This window comes from Harpia harpyja, chromosome 3 (genome assembly GCF_026419915.1).
Source record: "Harpia harpyja isolate bHarHar1 chromosome 3, bHarHar1 primary haplotype, whole genome shotgun sequence".
Lineage (NCBI taxonomy): Eukaryota > Metazoa > Chordata > Aves > Accipitriformes > Accipitridae > Harpia > Harpia harpyja.
Genome location: NC_068942.1, coordinates 6,603,597 through 6,624,828, shown reverse-complemented (window position 1 = coordinate 6,624,828; position 21,232 = coordinate 6,603,597). Strand labels below are relative to the sequence as shown.

The 21,232-nt window shown below is 40.9% G+C and overlaps 1 protein-coding gene across 3 annotated transcripts in view; it reads left to right on the top strand.

The window, feature by feature from the left end:
* Nucleotides 1–382: 382 nt before the first annotated feature.
* The window catches only part of CDK19 (cyclin dependent kinase 19), a 128,903-nt gene continuing 108,053 nt past the window's right edge, over nucleotides 383–21,232 (top strand). For 2 of the 3 annotated variants that reach the window (XR_008234272.1, XM_052781266.1), the window contains exons 1-2: nucleotides 383–611; nucleotides 19,730–19,805. Coding sequence is in view for 1 of the 3 variants with exons in the window: in XM_052781266.1 (XP_052637226.1) it covers nucleotides 484–611; nucleotides 19,730–19,805 (204 nt within the window). In the remaining 2 variants the exon portion in view is untranslated. The remainder of the gene's footprint in view (nucleotides 612–19,729; nucleotides 19,806–21,232) is intronic. The other variant, XM_052781267.1, reaches the window with a different exon arrangement.

Below are 21,232 nucleotides of genomic sequence, written 5' to 3'. Positions count from 1 at the left end.
ACCGGCGGCGCTCGCCGCTCCCGCCTCTGCCCGCAATGTGAAGAGTCAGCAAGTTCCCAGCGGCCGCTGAAACGCTCGGTGTCTCCGGGGAGCCGAGTGCGCCGACGCCGCCTGGCCGGGGCGGCCCGGGGTACGCCGGGAGTTGTAGTTCTGCCGCCACAGCGTCTCGCTGGCGGCGCCGGGGCCGGCGCCCGCAGCCGCACTACGACTCCCGGCATCCCCCGCGCCGCGCCGCCAGGAGCCCAGTTGAAGCGGGTGGCGGCGGAGCGCACCCCCTCCCCCCGCCAAAAAGCCCCAAACCAAAACAAAAACAAACCACCCCCCCCCCCCCCCTCCTCCCGCGCCTTCCCCTCTACCTCCCCGCCCGCCCGCCGCCCCCGCCGAGCCCCGGAAATGGCGGCGCCGGGAGGGGGCTCCGCCAGCCGGGGGTGCTGATCCGGCCGCCGCGTCCCTTACCCGTCCCTCCCCGCCCATGGGCGAGACATGGACTACGAGTTCAAGTCGAAGCTGGCGGCCGAGCGCGAGCGGGTGGAGGACCTGTTCGAGTACGAGGGCTGCAAAGTGGGCAGAGGCACCTACGGGCACGTCTACAAGGCCCGCCGCAAGGACGGGTAAGGGCCGGGCCGCGCCGCCAACGGCCGGCGCCCCCCCCCCCCCCCCCGCCTCGCTTCCCCCTTCTTCCCCGCGCCGGCGCCCTCCTCTCCCCTCCCCGGAAAGTTTCTGGCAGCGTTGCGGAGTGTGTGTGTGGGGGGGGGGAGCGCGGAACCCGCCCAGGCAACCCCCGCCCCGCTCCGGGAGCGGGCCCCGGGGTGCCCCGGCCCTACGGCGGAGGGCGGCCCGCGGCCCTACGCGTGTGAGACCGCGGGTCGGTGCCCGGCTGCCCGCCGAGCGCTGGCGTCGTGTGAGGGGAAGACGAGCCCGCTGCCCTGCTGTCGCCGTCCCCGGCGGGCGCCCTCCCTCTCGGCGGCCGTGGGACGCGGCAACCCTCCGCCGCCGGCCGTGGCCGAGGCCGCGGTGGCGCGTCCCGCTTTGCCCCCCCCCCGGCCCGGCAGCGGGCGGGGGGTGCTGTGTCTGTCAGGCTGTGCCGCTGGGATCGCCTTCGGTCCTCACGCACCGGGTGTCAGGCCATCGCTTTCATCTTTTGTGTGACCGCGTTCGTGCTTTTGACGTTCTGCTCCGAGAACTCGCGGGTTGGGGGGGGGGGGGGGGGTCGGAAAGCGAGGGCGTTTGATGTGAGGGGCGCCCGGCTACCGACCGCCCCTCCCCGCGGTCTCCCCTTCAGGCCGATGCCCCTTCACCGGGGAGCGCGGCGTGGGGCCGTGGTCTGGCCTCAGCCCCCGGTCCCCGGCTGAACCCAGAGCCGGGGCGGGCTTGGCTCGGCGGCGGGTCCGGGGGGCTCCTCGCAGGCAGAGCCGGCGGCCGCTGCCGGTGCCCACAGCCGGGCGTGCGGGTCTCCATCGGCCCCCTTCCCCACGCGAGACAGAGCGTGGTACCTGCGCCCGTCCTCAAATACCCGGCTGCTGGCTGGATCCGGAGAGGTCTTTTAGCCCGCCTATGTTGGCTAAGCGAGGCTTCCTTCTTTTCCCTGGGGAAAAGACAGCGGGCACCGTAGGGTAGGTGTCCCATGGGTGCCATTTTCACTGTATGGTGGTAAAGAGAGCGATGGGGAGCTCGGACTGCAATTTGGGATTGCTTAGCTGGGGTGCAGTTGTTGGGGAGGAGGAGTCCTGAGGCCTGAGTAAGGCTCTCATGCAGGTGCAGCTTCCGAATAGAACCCTTTATTTTTTTTTTCTCTTTCCCCCAAGAAGAGCCGTTAAGCGCTTTTTCACTGTGGTGTGTGAATAGTGCACAAACATGGACTGCATTTATAGAAGTGTTCGAAGCATACTATAAAGTTCGATTAAAATACACTTGCAAATCTGAGGTGATACCTTTCTAACAGAAAGCCAAAGAATAACAGCCTTCCATCATAGGCAACTGAAACTTTGAAAAAGAGAAGACCGCATATGGAAAAATGGCAATTTTAAAAATAAAGTTCTGGAAGTGGTTAATGGAATGCTGCTGCTTTAGATTAATAGAGAAGTCCAGGGATTTTTCTGTAGGAGTAAATTGCATTCATGTGTGTCTTGGAAAATTTAAACTCTGAGTTAGGAGGATGTAGTATCAAAGTGATGAATAACTGAAAGGTAGCACACTAATTCAGGTGGAGGATTAAATGCTGGGAAACGAGCTCTGATTCTGACTAGCTGGCTCTGCAACCTTAAGAAACCTAGAGCATAACTAACTTGAAAAGGCAATGTTAAAGCCTTTCTGGGTATTACAGCTGCCACCGAGCTCTTCTAATATTTGTGGGTTTAGTAGTCGTGTTTTCTTTTTTTTTTTTAACTTTCAATTTATTTATATTATATATTTGAGATATATGAGAGGAAGTGGTAATAAAAATGCCCAAAATGCTGGTTAAATGTTTTTTGCTGTTCTTTGCTACAGTATCCCTAAAATTACTGCTTGTAAGAGCAGCATAGAAGAGGCCAAGGGTTTTACTGTTTCATGAAAAAAATGAAATTTGATGTCTAGCTTATCTGTTTCATTTCAGTCATTGGCAATGGAAAGACGTTGCAAGAATTACATTGATGCTACAAAGCACCATAAAGGACATGTCTTCAAAATCCCTACAATAATAATAGTAGTATAAATGCAAATGGCTAGTAAAGCAGAAGTAAACATGATAAAAAGATAGCTAATGTGTCAGAGCTGGGAATAATCAAAGGGAGACCTTGATCCATAAGAAAACTAACTGGTAAAAGGAAGTGCAAAGTTTCAGTAGGCAGCCAGATAGATTGAAATGCAATATAATATGGCCCAAATGCAACTGTACTATATACTCGGAGGTTTTACTTCATGAAGCTTGGAAACTGGATTATTCTCCACTTTTTTTGGTTTTCTTTTTTCGTGGCACCGGTGAGGTCACTCTCAGTTGCTTTTGTGTAACTTTAGGACCTTGGGTGAAAGTAAGGTGTGAATGAGTTAGAAAAAAAATCAAAACCCATCCTAAATCATTAAGATAAGCTGATTTCCTTGTGAAAATGTCTAGCTAAAATATCTCTGAGGGGTAGAGGATATTTAGCCTTAGTTCTTAAAGTTAAGGGGTCTTTAATGACAGAGAGAAACTTCTTCCAGTGCTGGCAACAGAAACCTAGCAGTGATGCATATTTATAGTGTGCTGATCACTGGGGGATTTTGAGCCTCATGTAAAGGAATTCTTCTTTGGTTGATCATAGGGACTGTTTCAGTATTTCAAATTTGCAAGGCGTTCCTGTATAAAAGAGAAAGAATCTGGCTACTTTCTTCTTATAGTCAATTTACAGTCTCGGGAGGCTGAGGGCAATAAGAACCTTGTAGCTCTACAGAAATTCCACTGAGATCCTGTCACTTCATGTTTCAAAAACTTGGCATATAAACTTTATGAAATAGTAAAATGTGTTTATATGGAGCTTGGCAAGCTGTTCGATAAAATGCTTGTAAAAAAAGTGGTTGCATTGCTTAGATCTCCATGAATGGCTTGGGCATAAAAGCAGTTTTTCAGCAAAGTAACAGCTTAGTTTGGCTTTTTCAGCCTAGAGTGGAGTATCATTTGGCATGTTTCTAGTGAGCTGATTGATTTCTATGAAAGTTAAAAGATTTTTTTTTTTTTTTTTTAAATAGGCAGTCAGGTTTGAACAATGTTGGTGTGACATTTGCATGTACTGCATGAGCATATTTTTAAAGATGTTGAGCACCTGCAGCTTCCATTTACTTTAGGAGTGTTTGTGTGCTCTGATGAGGTCTAGTGGTATTACCTGCATTATGTATTTAGCTAAATTAGGCACCTGGGTTTACAAAACTTTCATTAACATTTTTGCAATCCAGAAGGGTTAGAAAATAAGGGTCTTTTATATAAGCTGTCTAATGCTTTATTTCAGTGTACACAAAAACTGGACCAGTGGCTTTGTGGGGGGGAAATAGTGATATAAGTCTCATGATTGCAATTCAGTTGTCAATGTTAAGTTTTTAGCTCTTTATGTAGCTGGAAAATCTGTTACAATTTTTGTGTGTGTCTACTACCTCAAAACGTCATGTTGGCTTTCGCTCGTGGTTTTTTGGACACTTGTTCACGTTTATCCAGTAAAACCAAGTATGCGATTTTTCCAGTCACGGTTAGGGAAGTGTGATTTTTGTTTCCTGCCTTACCTCTTCTCGTTATCTTCTTTGCCGCTTCTTTGATCACAGTTTAAGCCACGATGTTGTGCTTAGTTGTTTCACTTCCTGTATCTCCTTATCATATGGGAGGCAATTTTTAGGAAGAAGTGAGGGTTGGAATTTCTGTTTGTTGTATATCCCTGAATTGCTTCCCTTTACTCTTCAGGAAAGATCAGCCGGTCAGTCCAGGCCACTACAAAGTATTTCTGTTCCTTCACCAGGATGTCAGCTCACCTGCAAGAGGATGTTTGGGCAAGTCAGCAAGCTGAAAAGATACTGCTCTTGGTTAGTCAGGAGCGTGCAAGGAATAATGGGATGCACGAGTAAAGTAGAAAATAGGCCACTCTGTTCTTCTGTAGCAGCAACAGCCGATGTAACACTTGCAAAAGCTGAAATCTTCCTGTGAATAAAGCCTTTCTAGTTATTGCTGCTTGCTTCTGCTTACTTTTAAGCAAACAATTGAGCTGGCTGCTTTCTGTCACGCTATGGCTATGTTGTTTTTCTTTGACTCGCTACCTGGGTTTGGGCAACAGAGATTATTAAAATAAAATTACAAACAAAATTTTTTTTTTTCTTTCCAAGTAACTATGTAGGTAATATTTTTATTCTGTATGTTTCAAAACACCTCTTAAAAAGCAGGTATGTGCTTTTTCACCTTGTTACGGAGGGAATGACGGAAATACAGAGTGATCAGCTTCCAAGATGATGGCAGCAGAAGAGCCAGGAGTTGTCCCCTGGGCAGCTGCCAGGCTCACCACCTGCTCAGTAGCTGGTGCTGCTCTGGCAGACCCTCCTTATCCTTTGGCAAGTATAAAAGGTTTGGCACTGCCCTGTACTGTACAATGTATCAGCTGAATGAAGTGTGTAGATTTATATGCTAATATAGTAATACACTTTTTAAAAAAAAAAAAAAAGTCAGTCACTATTTGTAACTTCTCAGATTACTTTGTTGTTAATGTATCTGTAGCTCTCAAACAAGAGAATTGGTACAAAACAAGCTTCACCTTAGCTGCTAAATACGGAATTTCTTTCTGGAAATTGGGCAACAGTGATGCAAGTCCAAAAACATCACTATAAAATACGGGCATAGGAGGGGAGAGACAAATGAAATCTTTTCACCGTCCCCCACATTTTTGAGTATTGTAAGCTTGTGACTAAAGAGGAGAGTCTGTTTTCCTCTTTGGACTGATACTGGTGTGCAGAAGCATTAATGTAAAGTTCTTAATGGGGATCTGAAGTGCTTACAGCATCAAAGTCCACACAAGAGTCAAGTGAAAATTAGGGCATGGGAAGAGAAAGGAAGATGAAGTACATAGCCAAGGCAAGTGTATAATCAGAGGAATGCTGGCTGTGGTCCTGGCCATGTAACCTTTTGTTTGTTTTAGGTTTTTTTATTTGATGCATCTTATTTGTTTGAAGCAGAAGTGGAAGAATATTGATTAAGAGACAAAAAATAGTGTGCTGTGAGGCATGGCTCTATTGGAAAAACAGGCTTTCTCCTGGGGCGACTTGCTGTGGTTGGGGTTTCTGCTAATATCGTTATGTTGTTCAGAGTTTGCCTCTGGTCATACTTATGACTGAGATCACTGTGGTGGTAGAAAACTTTAAGTGTAGAAGAGGCAAAGGTAATTTGCTTATTCTCTTAAACCAGTATTCATATAGCAATAATTTGCGTACTGCTCTCCCCATATTGTTATTCTGCAGAGCTTGAATTACTGAAGTCGCATAGCACAAGTGTGTCGGGAAGTGAAACTTGTGCTCAAGTTGACTAAATGCTACAAATGATCAATGTTGGCGGTAAAATCACAGGGGAATGGGCAGGTGTGTACTGCAGTTATGTTTACTGTTAAGAGAGGCAACTCATTGATGTGGCAAGGATTATACTCTCTTGAATGTGAAACTGGAGTGTTATGTACCAATGCAAGTCCATACTTGTAAGATATTTGAGAGTCTATAATAATTTATGTATTTACATCTTATTATTTCCTCTCTTTGACATTGTTTTGAATGTAAGAAATTTGAGTTTTCAGCTGTAGTTGCTGTTTACTAATGTAATCCTGTGACAGGCTAAATCACAGCAATACTGACCCAAGTCAGAAAGCAATGTATTTGATCCTGAACAATTACATTTCTCTGCAGCAAAATCTCTACCAATGATGGTATCTGAAAAGCTGTGTCTTGCTTCTCACTTTCATATTTTTTTTTTTCTTGATGAAGCTCACTATCTTGAGGAAGGCAGAATGGCTGAAGGTGTTCATGCCTCGCTATCATCTCTCAATAGCTAAGTAAACCTATATACTAGATCTACCTGCAAATCCTGAAAATACTTGTTACCACTAAGTGCTCTTAATATGTGTGAGAGAGAGCAGCAGAACTAACCCAGACCTGTCTAACTAGTTGCCTGCAATGCATTCTAATAAAAAAACCCCATCTAGGAAGAGATCGTTAGTATTTCATAACTGTGCCTTACTGAGAGCTGCTAGTGCACCTACACTGTGGCTTTGCTTCCTGCCCAAGAGGATAGTGCAAGTGGTGATGAGTAATTTTTAGTGCTTCCTACAGGCTTTTGCATATGGTCTCTTCCATGGCTATTTTCTCCTTTCTTCTGTTACTCTCCCTGAAACCAAGTGCACAAATGAGCTGTACAGCCCTTAGCCTTTCAGAAAGCAAACAGCATTCAGCCGGTATTTTGTTTGCTACTATGGCAAGTACAAAGGTATTGTAGTGGTGGTGGTAGGAGCTTGAGGAAGAAAGGAGGTGAGCGTGGGTGATGAGATGTAGAAGAGGTTGCGTTTGAGAGAGGAACGGATAAAGATTTTTGCCAAGCTTGCAGAGGAAGACTCGTGCATAAATTAGCTCATAATAAGCTGTGAAGGAAAACCTCTCAAGATTTAGTCGTGGTTTTTTTAGAGATGAAGAGGATAAGAAGTTTCCTGTTACAGAGTGAGGGGGTTAAGAGTTTTCCAGTAGTGCTGCAGGAAAAGGAAGAAAGAGTTTGAAGGGGAAGAAGAGATTCCTTTCTGCCCGCTACCTGGTAAGAGGGTGGAAAGCAAGGTAGAACAGGGGCTAGCTCAGAAGCTAAATTCCTCTCAGGTGAACTACTTGATGTAGAAATTGAATATGTCGGTGTACTTCTGGGTCATCTGATCTAATCTGTTGTATTGTAGCTAGAAGTGTTGTAAAGTTTCTTTCATAAGTTTACTTTCAAGATGAGTATTTTCACATCATGCATGATTTAAAAAGAAAACAAAAAACCAACAAAAAAACGCAAGTCCCAGAAATTGCCATGATTCAGAATGCCATAGATGTGTTTGCACAAGTAACCAGAATTTCTGTGGAATGTTCTAAGCAAACTTCACTAGAGGTTTGTTAGTAACATTCAATATTCCCATATCTTTTGAAAATGCCTACTGAAAGGGTGTGTTTGCCTATTCTGTGGCCTTAATCAAGCTCATAATTTGCATAGATGCCTTCTGACCCAGGTCTTTCTCCTCTTTTTTTAACTGCTGAGTTCTACATTGTGAAATAAGATTCTGTTTGCATGTGCTCGCTGCTGCTTAACGTACAGTTCGGGAGGTGATATGGTCTACGTACATGATCGAGGAAGGGATCGTTAGCAGAAGTGATTGGCAGCTCTCACATTCTGCTTCTTGTCATTTGATATGTTGTTTCTTGAGCTTCTTTGCTGGCATTTGAGAACTGACACAGGCTGCAATTTTTTATTCTCTTTTACTGAAACAAAGTATTAGAACTTAAAAAAGATTTATTTGTTTCAGTAACAGTGTGTTTGCCTGAAGGAATGCTGAAACTGGTCCAGGACAACTGCTTTTAGAATAAATTGGCTAACTCACCATGTGACTTTAGGAAATGAAGAACAGTTTCTACTTGTGTAGCAAATACAAAAACTTTACTGTTTTGACTTGACTTATGAGCATCATGTATCAAAATAGTTTAGGTTTATAAAAGCCCTCCCAGCTCTGGGGACTCGGTTTACATAGATCACTTGACTATAAGTTAGATGACTGACAGATAAAAATGCTAGTTTTGATGATATTAGAAATTATTATACCTCTTGTGAACTTCAGCTATTTCAACAGATACAAGAAGGAAAAAAAGCACAGAAGCCTTTTTAATCACACTTTGTTGCTAACAAAATCCCGTGAAAGTCTTCAAGTCAACTGATACTTAACTTCTGTATCTGAATTTCTTATTAATATTTTCTTAGACTTTTCTGTGGGAGCACAATTCTTTCATTTAGCAGTGGGGTTTTTTTGAGAATTTATGAAATATTAGTGTATCTAGTCAGACTGTCTGAAAGGGAAGGAATGTTGTAGAGATAGTGTTAACTGACCTTTGCAAAATTGGTGTCTGTAAGTGTGGGTTGGGTTTTTTGGTTGGTATGTGGTTGATTTGGGTTTTTGTGTATGTGTGTGTGTTTTATTTGCTTGTTTTAAACTTTATTGGAAAGCATCACTGACTTTTCTGGTTGTGAGAAAGATTGGAGGAGCTGGGATTATTGGAATAGTGGATCTCTGAAGGGCATTATTCATGTTTGCTTCTGTCTCTCCTGGGATTAGCAGTTTTTAAATAAATATTTTCAGATGAGGCTAATGCATAACTGCTTGTTTCTCTCTCAGTTGTCATCTGTTTTCTACAGAGTTCATGATCTTGAAATATTCTAGGGTTATTCATCTGGTAGGTGAAATGACACTGAGGTCAGGCTTTCCAGTAGGCAAAGCAACAGGTATAGCTTCCTGTGTGTGCTGGGAGTGTCAGTTTGCTCGCTTAAGGATAAAGGTTCTGGGCTAAATAAGAGTACAGATACAAACTGGGGACAGTCTCCAACAGTATGGCTTTAAACATGTGTTTAAACATGTAAACTGGGCCTCACATGCAGTATGATTATTTTTTTGTTCATTCCCTGCTAACTTAAGTAGAAGATGCTATTGATTTCTTTTTAGAGTCAGGTGAAAATAAATGTTATAGGCAATTGACTTGGAGGCAGAAGCTAGATCTGCTGGAATGGAAGCTACATCCAGAGGTATGTTTTGCTGTTTTGAAGCAACGTATCTGGTTTCCTCAGGCATTAATTGCAGGAAGAGTCAATCCTTTCTATGTGGCCAGGTTTTCTGCTTCTTCTGTCCCTCCTTTCTTTGCCTATCTTTATTAGAGCACTTGGAAGCATTCACGCAGGTAGTGCTGGGACTCTGCTCTGACTGCGATTGTCCTTGACCCTGCCACCACTTTGTGTTGTGGGGTCCGAGAGCCTGAAGAGATCTGATGATAGAAAGGCCACTCATGCATGAAATTCTAGTGGCATGAGGTTAACTGTTTGACTCTTAAGTTTTGAGAGAGACGCTTCTTATTTTATGGCTTATGTATTCTGCAAATTCAAAGGTGTTTAGAGAAAATTCTTGCCCATATTAATACTTCCATGGATTATCACAGATTCATGCTAAGATTTAACACCTTGCTCATTCAAATATGCCATGTTCGTTGCTTTGGTTTGTTATCGTTAGTGCAGCTGGCAGTGGGTTTCAGCCTGTGTCTTTAAATATGTCTATTCCTGAAACAGAGTTCCTGTATGAGTTGTTGCCAAGTTCTCAAGGGCATTGTAGACTTCAAAGTTAGCTTTATGTTCATACCTTTTGATTAAAATCAGTCATTGTATGGGATAACCAGTTATTCCTTTGTCCAATTCTGTCATGCTCCAAATGAGAAACAGAGGTAGACAAATTACCAGATTTAATTTGACCTTCAGTTCAGAACAACCAAAAGACCGTTACAAGTCAAATGCTATTTTTTGTACCTTTAGCATGATTTCAATGGTGGGAAAAAAATGTCAGTGTGAAACTTTATCCAAGTGCTGTTCTTAAGCTACAGAAAGAGCACGAGAGAAGCCTATTCTGACTATGGGACAGGCAGTTTTAAAGTTCAAAGGAAGCAGAACATGGCTCACGTTCTCCAGGAACAGATACAATGATTGCTGACTAAAGACCTTGTTTGTTGTTGGGAAGTAGCAAGAATCTCTTAGTGGCTGGAATAAAGACATCTGTAACTTTGTGAAATCCTAATCGTCTGACATTGAAGTGAGGAAAAAACATGGAGATGCTCTATTACCAATGATGTTGTTTTTTTTTTTTCCCTTTCAGACTGAATTAAATTAGACCTCATGGTGACTTTGTAGAATTTCATTCTGGTCCTTATACCTTCTCGTGAGGGTGTTTTTTTTAACTTGGGACAACCTTCCAGCGGTAACAAATGTGGTCTGTCTCACTCTGCCCATACAGAATGTTGGGTCTTGCTTCTTACTCATGATTTGGGTGGCAGCTTTTGTACCTAAAGGATAGTTCACTAACTAAGAATTACATCCACACTGTGCTAGTTAGCTTTCGTGTAGGTCTGGCTATGAGAAGTGAAGATTTCACACTAGATCATTTGAGTTGGGAAGTCTGAAGGAAGACAAGAACAGAAATTGTGTGACAGGTCTCTGATAAATCTGGGCTTTCTATATGCTTTAGAGGACGCATTTGATTGTGTCATGAGCTGGAAAAGGAAAACTGAGTAACTGTGGCTTTTAGGCCATTGTCCTTCTGATAGGTCTTACATTGAGTCAGTATTTTTTTCTTCTGCAATAGGTGAACCTAATGCATTATAATGATTTAGAAAAAAAATCCGCATTCAGTGTTTCAAACAGGTTCTCGCCAAAAAGACCCCAAAGAAATACAGGCTTCCTAATATCTGGTGATTTAGTAGTAATTTCCCCACCTATGAAAGCTGCAGTATTTAGCCAGGTTTAGCACTACAGAGAAAGAGACGTGATGCACGTGAAGCTGGACTATGTAGCAATGGTATCTTTTTACACTATGGCTTTAGGAGCTATACTTATAAAATTACTGAAAACAGATAGCTAATATTCTTGACATTTACAGTTAGTCGCAAACATTCTTATAAGTGATTTTACGAAACAAACAGCAGATTCTTTTTTGGCTTAGTCTAAAGGACTGTGTCTGTGGCCTTGGTATGTAATTCACTGATAAAGAAAAGTTTGTTTCCTCTTTATTTCAGAGGTATTTTTCTCCTTGCTGCTGCTGTTCCTTATTTTAAGGTAACAAATCCTCACATGCAGTATCCTTTCTGGAAGGGAGGTATTTCCTAAATCTATTCATTATCTGTAATCAAGCCTGTCTGTAAAGAAACTAAGTCAGGTACAGCTCTATCCCCTGCTTTAATATAGCAATTGCTGGAAGAAATTACCTGGAGCAGCAGAATAATTTTACAGCTTTCAAGGTTTAATGTGAACACTTCAGTTTTTACCTTTGTAAACAGGCTGTCAAGTCTGTTTATGCCAATCTGTTATAAAATAAACCTGCTCGTATGAAATTCACAGTTCTCGGTCACTCAGGGTATTTTGGAGCCAGTCTAATTATAGCAATGGCAACAACCGTGTAGCTGGTTGAGGTCTCTGTGAATCTTCATCAATAGATTTGGAGTGAGGGTGGCAGTGACTGAAGATATGCTCTTTTTCCTTACAAATATAAAGTTTTATTGTTATAGTGTAAAGGCTAAATTTTAATAAGATTAAGGTTAGCAAGATTTCCAATGGTCTGTTATTACAGAGATCTTAAAAATCTGTTTGGGGTTGTGACTGTGAAATAGTCTGAAACTGTTGGTAAGAGTTAGAGGGTATCTGTGCTACAAAGATTTGCTTTTAATTTTCTGAATTAGAAACTACTGGAAAAAAGAGAAGAGAATATAGTTAGGTTATGTGTAATGGTGCTGGAACAGTTCCCGTCTCCTCATGTTGATAGTGAGACCCCTACTCCCCACTCCCAGTCTCGTGAAATTATAGCTGGGTAAAGGAATTTTTTTTTTTTATAACAGAAAATCTTATCAGTGCTCAGATTCACTGTTTTGTCTTTTTAATCTGCTGTCATCTCATACATAAAGAACACATCACCTATGGTAGGTGAAGATTGGGGTTTTCTTTATAGGTATTTAGCATCTTTTGTGAGACTCCGGAATCACACAATATAGGGGTGTTGTGTTTAATGGCAAGTAGCTTCACATCACTTTAAGAACTTGCCTTGTTCTTGAACATGCACATTTCCTCCTGAGTTCATAGGCTGGTTTACAGAGGAATATACAAACAGAAGGGCAGCCATATCAACAGCAGTTTTTAGAGGTAGGTCTGGGGATATTCTATAGATAATAGAACAAAATCTGGGTATAGGTCAATTTCTCATAGGGTACTGTGATAACACTGAGTGTCTCTTCATAATCTGATGCCAGTGGTGCTTTTAATATGATCTCTTTTATATGGCTGGAACGTGCCAGATTTTCCAGCAGGCTAACCTTGGTGTAACTGTTCTGCTGCGTGTTTCTCAAATATATGTAATGAAAGTCAGATACTTTTAAAAAAAGGCTAATTGTTGTCATCAGTTGCTCTATATTTGAATGTCTCTGCCAATTTGTAAACATTTATAGTAGACTTAATTTTAGAATGTGCTTCATATATGGACTTCCAAGTCTTGGACGTAGCAGAAGATAAAGAGAAGGGCTGCCTTCTGGTGTTATTGTATGTATATGCTGAGGTAGTTGGTGTTGTCTGGGACATTTGGAGGGAGACCCAGCAGAGTTTAGTGCGTGTTGTCAGGCAGTGATACCAATGAGCTGTGCAGCATTCAGGATGCTTTTTGAAAATTGAGATTATAAGGACTTTGTGAGACAAAAGATTCAGAAATGCAGTACGAAATGTAGCATATTGTTTCCATTCCAAAAAGTGTTTTCCTTGTGTGTATCTGCATCAGCCTTGGAGATTCTGTTTTCACTCTAGCTCTTTTTAGATTGCATAGTAAAGACTGTCCTGTTTGGTGTAGGTTTGTTGCCTTGCTCCCACTCCCCGAGTTTACTTTTAGATGTTGTTCCAGACAAGATGGAAGCTGAACTTTTAAAGATCGTATAGTCATTGTCTGCTGGGGAGGTTGGCTTCCCACCCTGCCGCTAAGAGGAAAGTCCAGGCCCAGGTTCAAGCAGATGAGGTGACATACGTGTCTGCTCTTTCTCTATGAGAAGTCCTTTCCTGTGCCCTACACACGTGTGCTCTTCTGTTTGCAACACTGAGAAGTTTCCCACCAAACCTCTGAGGGATGCGTCAGCAGGCAGGCCAGCTACCCAGTCCACAGACATTACTGAAATGGTGAACTTCTCACCGTAGTGGAATGAGGTAAAAGTCTGCTGGCTTCATCCATTCTTTTCATGGCCAGAACCAGCAAAATATAACTAGAGTATCCCTGTCATATTGAACTTGTCTGGGACTGGGCTGTAGGAACAACCTGTAGCTGCTGTGAACATTTTTAGCAGAGCAGCAGACAGCTGCCCTTGAAGGTGAAGAAAGACAAACCTTTTAAAGGACTGATGTGGTCATAGATTTCTTTTAAATTTCTGCTTACTATCCTTACTGTTTCACGTTTTGAGTTTCTTACATAGCTTTAAAAATGAACTAATATATATGCATTGAAATTCAGCATGTGTACTGTTCTCTAGAAATAAATTAAGATCAACATGTAGATGCTCAGCTTCTGTCATTTGTGCTGGTTGTTGGCATGGATGAAAAGGAGCTGGCTGAGCTGCTGGCTGAGCTGCTGACTGGATAAGGCTTGATACAGTTTGAGGATAATGATAAAGGAAAATTACTTTCCTAGTCTGTTGAAGAGCATGTACCCTAGTGACACCATGTGTGGATTTTTTGATGTTCTAATTCTTTTGGCTTGGTGCCTATTTCTATATGCATAAAAAACAGTAAAGCATAAGAACCCGTCACTTTTTGGGAAGGATTAGGTCCCTTTTTCCGGTCAATCGTAGACACTTCTCCTGGTACTATTACCTTTGTAAAGGGCTATGGCCATGTGTTACGTATAGAGTTACCTCAGTGAGCAGCTTGCATAAGGTAACCAGTGCTGGATGTGATTGATTTAGTGGCTTTGCTGCCATGTTCCAGATACCATGGAGGGTTTTACAGTTAACTTCTGGGTGCACTTCAGTGTCATGGTTTTGCTTTATCTTGGGGGGGGGGGGGGGGGGGGGCAGAGTTTGTAACTTGTTGGCGATCTCCTGCTGAGTGATTAACTTTATGCTGTATGGCAGCAATTAAGTGATCAGAGCGTAACAAGATATCTGTATGAATGTCGTGTTCTGGGCAGTACTGTGTTTGAAGGACACTGAACTCCATAGTGTTCCTAGGCTTTGTCCTACAAAGTCACAAACGTTTTAATTCCATTAGTGTTGCATACAAGGGTGAATTGTTTTCTATTAGGTTTTTCTATGTAGGTCTTGGAATGTTTTTATGATGCGCTTCACTTGTTTAAGAAAATGTACACTTTAATTATTATTTATTTTTTATTTATGATATTGTGCACTTATATTAAGAAAGTTATTATTAGTATATACTGTAATGTTAATATCTGTATTAACTGATGTGATAGTCACAGTTGTAGCTTCAGTGCAATTGCAGTCTTTCAAGCCAGTTCCTTGATGTGGATAATTAATTCTGAAGTTCAGATGTATGTTAAATTATCTGTGAATTCAAGAGGGACCATCATTAAAAGTTTAAAAATTTGAATAATAGGGATAAAACAATAGTTTGAACCGTGTGCTATTTTAAAATCCTCCTATTTTTCTTATGGTCTTGGGCAAGTTGTTTCTAGTTTTCCATTGGCTTGTTTGTAAAGTAGTTTCTCATATGATGGGAGCACTCTGAAGTAAAATTGCAATAGTTAAGACAGTTTAACTCCTTTGAAATGTTTTAATTTTTCTAAGTCTTCTGAACTGCACCCTTCTAAAGGGAATTTGGTACTTTATTCTTTTCAGAGCATTTGGAAAATGGGAACTGAAAGTGTTGCCCAGAAGTAGTAGTAATCTATTTTCATTTTCTGCATTGAATACTACAGTTGAACATAAGCCAGCTGAGTAAAATTTTTGGGGGCAAGAGGACAGAATTTTGCTTTGCACTGTACAAATTAAAATGTTAACATTAACCTTAAGGATTGCAGAATGAGTTAGCTATTGGTGAGGGAGAAAAGCTTAATCTGAAAGACCAAGTAACAGCCTTACACTGGTACGGATTTTAATAACAGAGGGATGTTCTCGATTATTGCTGGTAGGTGTGAGGACCCTTGCATTTGGATGCTGCCTATGGCAATCTGAAATATAGTCAGGAAGTTTTCAGGATGGGGATATCTCATATTAGCAGTTTCATTTTTGTAAAAAGTTAATCCCTCTTAAAATAGCATGAATTGTAATGCTTCTGGAACTAGAAACAATGTTGATTTTAATCCTTGCCTCTAGTTTTGGATAAGGGAACTTGAAGCGTGGAGAAGCCTGGTGGTGGTGTGGTGTAGTACTTGTTTTATCAGGTGAATTCTTCTGTATCAATTTTGAAAAGCTTTAATGAAAATCGTTAAGTCACAGCCTCTAAGGAATAGACTTCCCTTTCAGTACTGTTTTGCTATGTTTTTTGCTCAGATTCAGTGAGCACATTGCCACCGTCAGCCTGGGGTGGCTGTTTAATAGAACCTGTTTGATTGAACCTGGGTCTATGCCACTTGCTCCCTGCCCTCAGACAACCCCCCCTACAGCAGGACCTTCAAGTCAGTTGGCCTGCTCCCAGGCCAGTATTTCTGTGGAGCAGATTATAATGATTACAAAGACTTTGCTTCTGCTTGGCTATCCCTAGCATGGGTGCCTTCTGCCTTGTACCAGAGCTTTGTAGTTTGTTGTTGTTAAGGTTTGGTTTTTAAACTTAATCACGCTTGCTCCACTCTCTAGTGACAAATGTACTGATATAGGATCTGTCAGAAAAGGATTTATGAAAACTTCCCTGCTGTATAATTCTGTGCAAGTTCTTGAAATGTGTTCAGAGTTCACTAGAGTTTTTCTGTATATTCAACACGAAGTAGAAATACTTCTCCCTGCCTCAAGTGTTTTGTAAGAGCATAGGTCTTTAGGGAGTTGAACAGTATACTTACCTATCACACGCAGCATTTGACATTATTTATTGAATTCTTAGAAGTAGGGAAATAGCTAATAAAGTACCTATTTCTTTTTTCCTTTGGCCATTTAATACCATTTTATTGAGTAACCAGAATTATGTATTTCATCAGATTGCATTGGCTGACTCAATATTGAAGTTTTTAATATATTTCTTTCTTTCTAAAATTATCTTGAGATCACTGTTAAATGGGTAATATTATTAGTTAAAATACCACTTGGTGGAGATCTTTTGGAAGGTGCTTTAAACAGCTATTATGTTTGCGTAATAAGAACAGTTAATTTTGGAAAAGTATTCATATAGACTTGCATTTCTGCCAAAGCAAGTAAATGGTATTGATGTATTTAAAGGAGGCTATGTTTGTGGTTCTGAAGCTGTTGGTAAAAAACCATTTTGTGAGATCTAGGGTATGGTATCTTTGGAGTTCTTTATCCTTGATACCCATTTATTTTAGTTAAGTATTTAATTAGCCCCATTTTTGCTCAATGTTCACAAACCCCGGCATCCTAGAAGTATTGTGTTTGCAGCTCGGTAAGATTGCCTTCTTTTCCCACATGCTATAATACCTTAAGTTATTGGGTTGTTTATTTTTTTTAAACATCTCATAATTTCTCGTTTGTATCTTAATCCTGCGTAGAGTGGCTGACTGTGAAGTGATGACAGACTCGCGGTGGCAGTGGTGTTAAGCAATGCTGTTGAAGGCAATGTGTGCCAAACAGCGTGGCCAGTCTCTGCAGTGACCTTCAATCTGTGGAGGTCTGAGTAACTGAATGCAATGCTTGCATGTGTAGAACTAGTTCAAGGGTAGCCGTGCTCGTGGGGTGGTGTGCCCAGTTAAGTAGATGTGCCGAAAGAAGGGTATACTGCAGTGCTGTAGTGACTACATTGGTTTGGGATTCAAGCTGATACGTGTCCATGGGATTGTTCTGTACTGTGTAGTTTAAACACGACCATAGTTTAAAAGCCATGACCAATTTTAAATGTCCAGAGTTGGTTTTGGTCCTGCAGACAATATAATTTTGTCTTCACAGTCTTAGTATGCGGTCTGAGTTATGGAGTTAATACTTGGCAGTTTATGTAAATCTTCTGCATAGATAGCAGAACTGTGTGTCAGAGGGGATGGGCATTTATTATTTACTGTTTAAAATTTGGACTAATTAATGAAATCAAAAGCAATTTCTGTGAGATAAGGTAGGACCTTATAACCTGTAAAGGTACGCATTTCTTGGTTCTGCGTCTGCATTTTGAGCCAAGTTATTGTAAATGACTAATTCATGAAAATAAAGGGCTGCTCAGTGGGGAGCAGGGAAGGAGTTTGAATCACCATGTCAGTAGATCCTGATGAATCCTGCTTAGGAAGCAGACGTGTCCACTTCTGAAGTTACTCCTGAAAGTGTACTTGGTAAACAGCTCTTATGAGCTGTTTATGCAGTATTTGGCCTAATTTTAGTAATGGTAACTTCTTGGGCTTTCTTTTGCCCTTGAAAAGTTTGGGGTGTTTCCCCTCCCCTGCCAAGTACAGATTCAAAAGTTATATGTTTAAAATATTGTGATATGAGGCTATTTAATTAGCATAGCGGAATAAAAGTTTGTTTTAGAAGAGGGGGTCCAATCTTGTTATGTTTGTTTGTCATGTGTGTTGGTTGTTAAGATTTGCATCTAAGTATCTGAACGGGTGAATATTTTGGGGTTAGTTGCAAGGCATGTTGTAAGTTGCCGTCCTTCCCGTTTCTCCATGGAAATTCTGTGCAGAATGAGAATGTGTGTGTCTCTTTGGCAATTCCAAAATCATTTAGATCGCCTCAAAGTAACCCATTCCTTTACTTTCAGCTGCAGAAGTATCTTCTGTTACTCCAAACCTATCTGGAGAAAGAGGTCTTCAAGCCTGTAGCCTAATAGGCTCGGTCTTGCTTCCTTAGGGATCAACGTTGCACCAAATCCCAAACACACTGAAACACCCTGCATGAAATAAAGCAGATTGTAATTCCATTAAACTGAATTTCTCTGTTTTTTGATTTAGAGGCAATATCTTCTCAAAGATTCCCAAAGATTTCATGCAAGTGCTTGTTCGAGAGAGGAATAACAACTATTTCTGAATTAAGGTGCAGCACCAGAACTCAGGTTTCCTGGTTGGAATAGCTGCCGAGTGACTCCTACTTCAAAGGTGGATTCACTTTTTGCAAAACTTGCAGTGCACGGAGTTTTCATATGTAGTCAGAATACATCTGGAATTTTTCTTTCATTTTTTTTCTTCAGAAACCATAGTGCAAAATGGAAGCCAAGCATAATGTTAACTACAGATATGCATTGTGGGTTCAGCTGCTACTGAAAATTACTGAGAATAATGATCACCTGTAGTTACTAATAAGTGTAGGCAGTTATAATTTCTGGTCAACCTCATCCTTTCCCCACATTCCTCCACTCAGCCACTTCTCATCCCATGAATTTCAGAGATCAGGGGTCTGGAGGAGGGTGGGGAAGAGGCTGGAGTTGGGCAGGAGACAGGCCAGGAGTTAAAAGCTGAGTTAAAGTAAAAGAGAGGCTGAAATGAATTCAAGTTAATTTTTCAGCGTAGTGAAACGAAATGGTTTGGGACTGGAAGAAGGGGAAACTGAAGTCTACCAGAAATGCCATAGGGAATTTGGATGGGGGCTTGTGGGTTGTTGAATTGTAACTGGTGAGTCTGCAGAAGTGCATCAGCACTGTGGGTATTGGTGCTTATCAACATTTATCAATGATAGCCGAATCCTGCAAAACCTTGCCGTAGGCAGTAAGCTGGTTATGTTGTACTGCAAGGGCTTTGAGATATTACTTCATTTTCTTGTTCTGTTGGTCTTCCCTCTAAATCGCTTCAAACTGTGATTATTTAAAAGAATGTGTATGGGCTGAACATTTTCACATTCTCTGGCTTTGTACTTCAGAGCACACAGTTTCATATGCTGTGTAGGGGTCTGTCAGGAGCCAGCACTTATGTGATAAGTATAATTAGTTTAAAATAATAGCTTTTCAGAAGTAAAAGTGGATTGACAATAGGTGATAAACTCAGGTAAAAACCTTTCTAGGAGAGTTTTCCAGGCATGGGATATGACTGTGCAGCTTTTTCATGGTAGTAATCCTGGAATTTTGGGAAAAGTGTCCTCCAAAATTCTCTGTAGACATATTTGCAGTTATCTGTATGGTTTCAGAGAGAAATGGATATAGGTTAACAAAGTTTCTTTATGTGAGTTTTTGTTTGGAATTTTTGAAGTCTGTATTAAAAGGAAACTTGTCTTTAATATCGAGGTGTAATTTATGCATTAAAAAAATCAGCTTTTCAGCTTCTTGATCCAGACCAAATTAAAATAAATCATTATACTTGTATTGATTGGTGTAATATAAGTCAGAGCTAAAAATATTCCTCTCTGTTTTTTGTTTTGTTTTGTTGTTTTTTTTTTTTGTGTACAGAAAAGATGAAAAGGAGTATGCACTGAAGCAAATTGAAGGTACAGGGATATCCATGTCGGCCTGTAGAGAGATTGCAGTAAGTGTACATAAATGAAAGTATTTTTACTGACTTTATTATTGAACATTATTTTATTTTATTATTTTATTTTCTCTGAATTATGTAACATAAAGATTATCTAAATGTTTTCTTTAAAGTGCGCAAGCATGGAAGTTATTCAAACATGAGCTTTTCTTAAAATGCTTATCCGTTTTATGTGTTGAGAGGGAAATACATGTGAACCTTTTAATGAAAATTTATTTTAAAAAGGGATGTTTTTAAAATGACTTGAAGGAAAAAGGTTCTGAAGGTTTACAACTGTCATTACAAGTCTTGCCTGCTAATAATGTATTTTATTTCAAACTAATGGTAGCTTACTCTTCTTTAGTACCTGAGAACAGTTTGTTCTCTGCATTCCTTATTTGTTTTGCTAGGTACAGAGAAATTTCGTAGCAAAATAAAAAACAGCTTTAATTGTATTTTTATTACATGTGTCTTTGGAGAAAAGATGGATTCAGAAATTGCACGCTTTTGAGCACAGTAGTGCCCATCGTTCCTTCAAAGTCGGTAAAAATTAGGTGTTTGTATATGAAGGTAGAATTTGATCTTTAAATGTTTATTTTATGACTGAAAATATGCATTACTGTCAAAGTGCTGGATAGCGAGTAAAATTTTGTAATGCAAGAATTTCTTGCATTGCAAAAGAAGTGCACTTACTTGATTAAATATTTGCCTTGTTTTAATGCTGTCACTATGCTGAGGGCTGTTGAAATGTATGTTAGGATTGTGCTTAAAGCTTTTTATAATCTAGTAGTGTTGCATTGAAATACAGCATTTAGGTGTGCAATGCAATGTAAGGCATTAGAAACTCAGGATGTTCATGAACTGAACAAACCACTGTATTGTGTTTAGTGTAGTGCCTGTGGTTAATTCTGTATGAAGAGACTTAGTAGATAAAACTACTATCATTTTAAAGTGCTTGTCGCTGTAAGGTCAAGGTCACTCGTGGATTTGAGAGGTGGCTGCATTGCTGTCAGTCACTTTACACAGAACCTACCCAGTGACCTTTTTGCTAATATTTCTGCCTTTGGAGGAAATAAGAGATCTTCTTTTAACATCAGTGCTAGATTATATTCTTGTTACTATAAAGTCGGTTTTGACAGCATTGAGCGGGTGTTTTGTTTCTTTCATTCTTGTCCTTTGTCTATTTTAAATTCTACTACTGTGGAGATGATGTGTGGAATAGTCCGAAGGAGACTTTCCTGTTATGATAGCACTGTGGTATGGAGCTGGTTCTGTCATACCTGGACACAACATCGTGAGGAAGTAGAGAGTGTCAGATTATTTTTCTCTTCTGATGATACATCATCATTTCAGTCTTGCACCTTTTTTTTTTTTAAAACTTTTTTTTTGTTGATGAAGCTTTGTACAAAGCTCAGTACAGCCTGGGAAATTTCACAACTTAC